This window comes from Caretta caretta, chromosome 1 (assembly GCF_965140235.1).
Source record: "Caretta caretta isolate rCarCar2 chromosome 1, rCarCar1.hap1, whole genome shotgun sequence".
NCBI classification, from domain to species: domain Eukaryota; kingdom Metazoa; phylum Chordata; order Testudines; family Cheloniidae; genus Caretta; species Caretta caretta.
In genome coordinates, this window is record NC_134206.1 from 274,418,479 (window position 1) to 274,426,753 (window position 8,275).

The 8,275-nt window shown below is 48.6% G+C and overlaps 1 protein-coding gene across 1 annotated transcript; it reads left to right on the top strand.

Moving 5' to 3' along the window:
* The first annotated feature begins 867 nt into the window (after positions 1 to 867).
* On the top strand, positions 868 to 5,641 carry DUSP6 (dual specificity phosphatase 6). Its single transcript, XM_048835627.2, has 3 exons — positions 868 to 1,693; positions 2,334 to 2,768; positions 4,269 to 5,641. Exons 1-3 carry the CDS (start codon positions 1,291 to 1,293, stop codon positions 4,574 to 4,576), a joined length of 1,146 nt encoding a protein of 381 aa, XP_048691584.1. The 5' UTR covers positions 868 to 1,290; the 3' UTR covers positions 4,577 to 5,641.
* Positions 5,642 to 8,275: the final 2,634 nt, after the last annotated feature.

The following is an 8,275-nucleotide window of genomic DNA, read 5'->3' on the forward strand; positions in this document are numbered from 1 at the left end:
TGTCTCGGGAGCCTGTTTGAGGTCATCCGCACAAACAATGTAAAACCCTTTGCAAGCGACCGTATGTTTATTCTTAAAGTGATAGCGGCGTTCGAGCTCTGTTTCCCAGTCTAGCGAGAGCCCGGTTTGCGTAGGAAATGATTAGATTAGAGCGGTACGCTTCACCACTGCAAAGAGCAATCAAGGACAAATACAACACTTGCCCCGCCGGCCGGAAAGAGGGCTTTAAAAAAAAAAAGTTGTAATTAAAAGCCAGGCTAAAATCAATCCAGAGGAGTTGTGGGAGATACAGCGGCCAAACCCGTTCCTACCAAGATCAGGCTTTTGAGGAGACAATTCGGAGAGGGAGAAGGTCCCTCTTGTTCCTCATACAATTGCACCATTTGTTGTGTAATCGCTCTGCTGCTATGTGTGAACTTTACCAGAAGGAAACATGAGCCTCAGCAGCACGGCCCTGGTGGCTACGTCTCCCCCCTCACCTGCCCCCACTCCTCCACCGCCTCTTTCTCCTTCCTCCCGCTGAGCTGCTGTTGCTGCTTGTTTGCACTCAGCTTATCCGGAGCGGAAATTCCTTTCCGTTTTTGTGAATGACAAACTCATTAACAATTCATCAACACAACCTGTTCTAGCCGGTCCGTCTCCACGGCAACAGCCCCTTCCGCGCGCCCTCATTGGCTGGGCGAGAGAATGTATCCATTGAGACGTTCCGTGTTTGTATCCATTGAGGAGCTGCCTGGCGCTGTGGGCGTGCGGGGCTGATTCAAAGGGACATTGATCACATCAAGGGGACGGAGCGGAGGAGGAGGGGATATCACGTTGTGAGAAGCAGGGGGGCGAGTGGGGGGGGGAGTCGGGGCTGACGAGGCGCACACAAGGGGGGCAGAGGGAGCGGGATCACACAAGAGCTGGGGCCAGTGCAGTATTTTTGTGCTCAGCGAAAGGAGGGCAAGTCAGTGGCCCGTTAATTGGATTTCATTCACTCAGGGAGGAGAAAGAGCCCGAGCGGCTGGACTGGGCCGGCGATTAGACAGGTTCATTCAGGGACTCATTGAGAAAAAGCGAGGCAGTCCGGGCGTGCGGCAACCAACCGCATTGGGGAGTCAGAGCATTGGTATCCTCCCCGCACATCTATCGCTGTCCGTGCAGGGGAGGCAGCCCGAGGTGTGTGTGTGTGTGTGGAGGGGGTGAGTCATTTTCCTGGGGGCCGGAGTTCAGTTTAGGTTTTCAGCCTGATGCCTCAGTGAGCGGGCAGTTTATAAGCCGCACGCCGCTCGCCCCCAGCCTTTCCTCATGCTAGATACGTTCAGGCCCGTTCCCTTCGTGTCCGAGATGGCTGTCAGCAAAACGGTGGCTTGGCTGAACGAGCAGCTGGAGCTGGGCAACGGCCGGCTGCTGCTCATGGACTGTCGCTCGCAGGAGTTGTACGAGTCGTCCCACATCGAGTCGGCCATCAGCGTGGCCCTGCCCGGCATCATGCTGAGGCGGCTGCAGAAGGGCAACCTGCCCCTGCGCGCCCTCTTCTCCGCCAGCGACCAGGACCGGGAGAAGTTTGCCCGGCGCTGCGGGACCGACACCGTGGTGCTGTACGACGAGAACAGCAGCGAGTGGAACGAGAACACGGGCGGGGAGTCGGTGCTGGGCTTGCTGCTCAAGCGGCTGAAAGATGAAGGCTGCAAAGCGTTTTACCTGGAAGGTGAGGGGTTACACCGACCCGCCTGGGACCGGCCCCAGTTCCGCGGCTCGGGGGGGGGGGGGGGGGGGCGCCCCACTAGGACCTGGCGCTGGGTGGGTTTTGTTCTTTGTCTGTCGCCTGCGGCATTTCAGCTGTAGCCGGGCCGCGCACATGCCTCGAGCTTCTGTGGGCTTATGACCCTCCATGGCGTTGAATCCGAAGCGTGCAGGAGCCATGTGGGGACACGCTGCCTCGCGCCTGCCCACCTGGGTGCAAATCCCTGCAAGCCACAAACGGGGCGGAGGGGGGTAAGGAAGACACCAGGGTGGGGAGCTAGCGGGGCCCGGGGCAGAGCGGACGGTGCTAACCCGTTGGCGGTCCGTGCGGAAAGGAAGGGTTGTGGCCGAAGGAATGCGCTGCTATCCATTTGTGTGGCGAGCCCCAGCAGGAGGGAAATGCATTGAGCCCTGCTGTGGACTGGATTCCTGTCCCCCGCTGACACCAGCGCGGTTTCCCCAAACCTCGCCGCCACACGTGGCTTCATTTGTGCCCCTCTCTCCGTGTGTGGCTTCGGGGGGATACAGAGTCTGTCTCGGCAGAGGGTCTCTAGCAACTCGCCGCCGCATCTCAGATTGCATGTGTGCTGTGCTTTCCTCCCCAGGTGGCTTCAGCAAGTTCCAGACCGAATTCGCCCTGCACTGTGAAACTAACCTAGACAGTTCATGCAGCAGCAGCTCTCCTGTGCCAGTCCTGGGGTTAGGGGGCCTGCGAATCAGCTCCGATTCCTCTTCCGACATTGAATCTGACACGGACCGAGACCCCAATAGTGCCACTGACTCAGATGGCAGTCCTCTGTCCAACAACCAGCCTTCCTTGCCGGTCGAGATTTTACCCTACCTCTACTTGGGCTGCGCTAAGGACTCCACCAATCTGGACGTTTTAGAAGAGTTTGGCATTAAATACATCTTGAATGTGACCCCCAATCTGCCTAATCTCTTTGAGAATGCCGGAGAGTTTAAATACAAGCAGATCCCCATCTCCGACCACTGGAGTCAAAACTTGTCTCAGTTCTTTCCCGAGGCCATCTCTTTCATAGGTGAGCCCTAATGAATTATGACCGCTAAAGGACCACCAGATGTTTATCATTTGCCGAGTTTAAACCCTTAATCTTTCGTATTTGTCAGCCGCATGTCTCACGTAGCCGAGGCGCGATGTTCGGCTTTCAAAACTGATTGAAATTAAAAGGGCGGATAGAATTTGTTTTTCTAGATTTAGGCGACAAGTCCTTTTGAATTAGCAACTGTATTCACAGGTTGCAAATATGTTTATTTGTATGTCGAGCTGATATGGGATCACCCCATAACGATGTATCCCAGTGTGCTAAATTTGGGGAATAGAGAGAGTCCGCACTAGTGAATTTATTAGTAGTAGTTTTATTATTGTTTATCTAGTTCTTAGTCTTAAAAACAGAGGTGATGTTTTAAATTTTTTTTTTGTTTCCAAGAGAGAATTGCAATTAAAAGTAATTTCAGATTTATAGTGGTATACTTAGCTATATAGCCTGTAAATAATGGTATCCCTTCCCGAGGTATAGTGTCTTTAAAGGTAAATCTCCTCTAAATAATGGTATTCCTTTCAGATTTAGCGCTTAAACTAGAACTCCTTTAAATAATCTTGTTCATCAGTTTCCCAAATGTAAATAGTGAGGAGTTCTGCCTAAAACCCAGGGTGCAAGATAAAGTCACTTCACACACATCGCTCTAGGTAGATAGTACACACACCTCAAAACTCTTTCATGTTACTGATTCAGATTGATATTGCTTTTCTCGCTGAACCACCATGGGGATTTCTGATCTCCTCTGAGTTGATTTGCTTTTCTTATTTGAGTCGGGGAAGAGAGGCTTATGGATGGGCATATTGTGTGTTGTGTTGTGATCCGGTGGAGAGATACCGGTGCTAGTGAAGTATGTAGGTAATCTGAGCCCAGCAAGAAGAAATGTGGGCTGGAAGCCGCGAAGAAACTAATCTCCAGGCATTGTAATGCATTTCCTTTTACAAAGGAACCCATTTTCCAGCAACGTTGACATCCTGTTCCTCCTAATGGGCTGTCCCCTGTGACTTCCCTCATTCTTTTCAAATGCCTGAATACCTCCATTGTTAGCAGCACAAGAGTTGGAGAATAATTTAATAGATCTTTGCAGCCTGCTGGTCTGTGAAAAGCATTCAGCGGCACACGGCGAGGTTTCTAGTTTTCACATGCTGGGGGAAATGTGCACAGGGAGACGGGTTTTCTTTGGGCCAGCATTCAGTGCAAATAGCATCTTCTGAAAATAAAAATAAAAAGTCCGGGCTGGGTCACAGCATGTTTCCTCTGTGCCACTGTGAAGTTGCATCGGCCTTCTGGTTTCCATGCAGTGCTGAGCTCAGGGTCCGATTCTGATCTCACTTCGGTTTGGCACTCGTGTAACGGTCTCCGTTGACCTTGATTCACACTGGTAATAAGTGAGATCTGAATCAGCCTCCCCCATTTCTCCCATGTCACAGCTGGATCATGAGCATCTCTTCTGTCTTGTGTTCCCTGTCTCTGTGTGTGCAGATGAAGCTCGGGGGAAGAACTGCGGAGTCCTGGTGCACTGCTTAGCAGGGATCAGCCGCTCGGTCACCGTGACCGTCGCATACCTCATGCAAAAGCTCAGCTTGTCCATGAATGACGCCTACGACATTGTCAAGTTGAAGAAATCCAACATCTCGCCCAACTTCAACTTCATGGGCCAGCTGCTGGACTTCGAGCGGACCCTGGGGCTCAGCAGCCCCTGCGACAATCGCGTGCCCGGCCAGCAGCTCTACTTCACCGCTCCCTCCAACCAGAACGTCTTCCAAGTGGATTCCCGGCAGTCCACGTGAGCGCTCCCCCGTGGCCTCCCCACCAGGTCTGAATCCTGTGATCATTCCTCAGCGGTTTCCCTCTGGCAGCAGGAAGGAGATGGAGCTTTGCTCTCTCGTGTCCCCTGCCAGTGCACGCTGGAAAAGGTTACAAGGGAACTCGCCGAGGTCTCCCAGAAGGAACAGCCCCAAGGCAGGCAGCACACCGCCTGGCCAGGGGCTTGGAACTGAGGACTTCCAACAGTAGGGGGAGACTGGGCATTCTGAGCACGTGTTCTCTAGCGACTGGGAATTTCCTCCTTCCTTCTTTGCTTTGGGATCTGTAACATAGATTGTTGTCTTCAGTGAAGACTGGTTCTTTTTTCATTTAGAGGAGCCAAAGAGAGAGGTTTCAGCTCTGTGTATTTGGAGTACTTGTTTGCGGCCAGTTCTGTAGTGTGCTATTTGATCAGTGTAAATATTTAATCTTAAATCCATGGGCAATGTTTTTATTTTGTAACTTTCGCCTATAGAAAAGAAATCAACCCAAAGGACTGCTACATTTTTGTGCTCTTCATGAATTATTTTTCTGTCCCCCTGCCCCCTTGCAAAGAATACATTTGCAGCATGCTTGGTTTTATTGTTCAATTGAGCTGAGGCAAACTTGAGAGACAATGGCTATGGTCAGAAATTTGCTATTCACATTCTGGGAATCAGTGGAGTCTCTTCCTTTTTTATTTTTATTTTCCTTGTAAGTCCCCCCTCCCGCCTTTGTACTGCTGTTTCTCACTTTTTTTAAAAAAAACCTTTGTAAATAGATCGTCTTGGAAGAGATTTGTCTTGAGAAACATTTCAGATACGCTAAACAGTGCTTTATCTCTGTACAAACTCTTCAGGGAGCTTCACCTCAAATGCAATATTTTGTCTTTTTTTTTTTTTTATAGAACTGGAAGTACATGTGAGCATGTGTACTTGTGCGTAGGCAAGGTGAACTTGCATATGATTGCCAATGAGGGAGAGCCTAATTCATGGTGTAAAAGGTTTAAGCTGGAATTTATTATAAGAATGTACATTTTTAAATTATTAATAAATTACTATTTTTGGCTATTGAGAATCTGAGTGGTTTATTTCCCTCCTAGTGATGAATTGCATATACATTGGAATATTTTTAAGGAGGGCATGTCTCTTAACAACATGTTTGTACAGCCCTTGCACAATAGAGTCCTGATCCCTGCTTTGGCCCACCGTAATCTAAATTAATAGTTACTGCACAGATAGCCCTATCATCTTAGCCTGGCGGGGAGGATGGATTTCTATAGCCTCTGCTTAATCACAGAAAAGACAGAGCATACATAGAAACAACTCAGACTTCCCCCACATTGCCCTATCAATGTACTGCTACCCTGTTATGGAAGGGCTACTTTTAGGGATGGGCGGAATAGTTGGTTTCTATGCTGATTGAATAATTTTTGCCTTTCTGCTGAGCATGCCAAAAGATCTGTGCTTTCTGTGGCATGGTTACTTATCCACTAATAATGGGTTTGGAACTACCAACTCATGTCACTGAGACCCTTAGGCAGTCCACAGAGAGTAAATGACTGTCAGTCACTGCTGACCTGTGCTGGAACAGTGCAGGTTCTAGATATAGTTAACAATGCCTGGGACACCCAGTTTCTTCTTTAGCTGCACTGAAACAATTCTGTCTGTGCAGAAGGAACAGGTTAGATTTTAGCCAGGGTAACGCTTCAGACTGTAACTTCCTGTTTGTTCTAGTTCATTTAAATAGCAAGGATGGTAATAGGGTGAAATGTATAAGTCTGCATGTTGTCAAGTCAGGACTGGCTGATTCTCCAGCATACGCTGCGGACTGGGTTGCTTTAGAATTCCTGGCAACCAAAAGGTGTTTCCTGTAACTTTAGGAACGGCAAGTGTGTGAAATGAAAAACAAACACAACACAGAAGAAAAGAAAAAAAAGTTGGTGTCTCTTGTAGTAGTGACCTAGATTGAGTGCCTAAACTGTGAAAGTAGAAGTCGGTTGTGGTTAAATTTGGCTTGTGCTAATCCAGTTTTGAACGTTTTCCGCTCTTGGCATTCCCCATACTGTGCTGTTCAAAGTGGAGATTTGCAAGCAGCTCTAGCAATTTCCTGTCCAGCTGCAGCTCAAGTGACTTTTTTTTTTTTTTAATATGGTCTGTGGATAATTTTAGGCAGTTTCCTCTTTGTGGATTATTAATCTGCTTTCCTTGTAGAAGCAGCATAGCTATATTCCTACTGTTCTGCTGAAGCCGACAGATGGCCTCTCCACCACTTCCTCTCATTTCACTGTGGGTTTGTTGTCAGGCCACTTCTGAAATTAATAATGGTTTCTGGCTGAGGGCCACAGGCCGTTACCACAAAAGGGAAGTAACACATGTGAATAGCAGGAAGCTGGGCAGGGTCATTGTGAACTGAACCTGTTGAGCGCAGTTGAGCCTCTCCCATTGAGCAAGTGTATGACTTCCTCTTTTTTTTTAAGGGAGTCCACTGAACTATCCTGCAACTAAGCAATTCATGCTGTGGAAAGGTTGCTGCTAAATTAGCAAATGCTAATTGTGGTGAGGTACCCAGCAGGTGGAGAGGCAGGGGAGAAGTGCAGCACCAGCTTGACCCATAAAGATCTAGTTTTCTTTGCAAACTGGGCTTTGAGAACTTAGTATTCACAAGGGTTTCCTGCTTCCTTCCTGTTTCACCAAATGACTAACACTAAATTGGTAGTTCTGCAATTCATCATTTTCCCCCCCAGAACTAGCAAATAGCGAAGGCCAGTTCTTCAGCTGTTGGAGATTAGTGTTGCTATGTTGATTTTTTTTTCCAATAAAGCGACACCAATGTACACCAGCTGAGGTGCTGGCCCTGGCTGTTTAGTCACACACGATTTTAGAGGTGGAAGGAGGTCTACCCCTTTCCAGCAGGAGCCCTCTTTAGCCCCATGTGACTTTGGTTACTGAGAACTAGTAGTTGTCAAACATCCTGAGCCCTGGGTCCTCTTGCTAATTCCTCCCCCCTTATTTTATGCCTGCCAAAAAACACTTGCCTTCAATGTTAATTAACATAATTCTCTCCCTCCACCCCTGCTTTGGTCTTTGCTGGGGTTAGTGCAAGATCTCAGGTTTGGGGGGAGAGGGAGGGTGAGGGCTGGCAGCTGCTGTAGTGGCTTGACTGATCATTTGTAAGTGGGGAGAATAAATCCTCTGTGTTTGTGGGGAAATTCAGTGGGAGGATCCTCCCCTGGAAATTAAAAATTGCCCTGCCCTGCCCTGTCCTCTGCTGTAATGTGGTACATTCCAAAGGGAGGCAGATATGGAATTGCTGTTCAGAAGTTTCTAAGATTTTAGCAGAGAAAGTGGTGCCTGGCAGGCTTGAACCGGTTCACCCTACTGATGTCTTCAGCACTGGGCGTGAAGTCCTGTCCCCTAAAAGTCAATTGGAAAACTCCCCTTGACTTCAAGGGGCCTGGCAAGACTGTGAACCTGCATTAGCATTTTGCTTTCAACCTTCTATTTAATAATATCACGTAATTAGCACATTGTGTCTGTCACTGATTTTCCTCTCCCTTCTTAACCTTTTACATCTTTTCCAGCCACTTCCCCCTTTAAAATGTCTTACCCCTTTTTGTTTGTCATTTTTTCTTTCCTCAAACCTATCTCCTCCTTCCCCTTCTTTGCACTGTTTTCTCCCTCCTCCCTACTTTTACTCTTTCC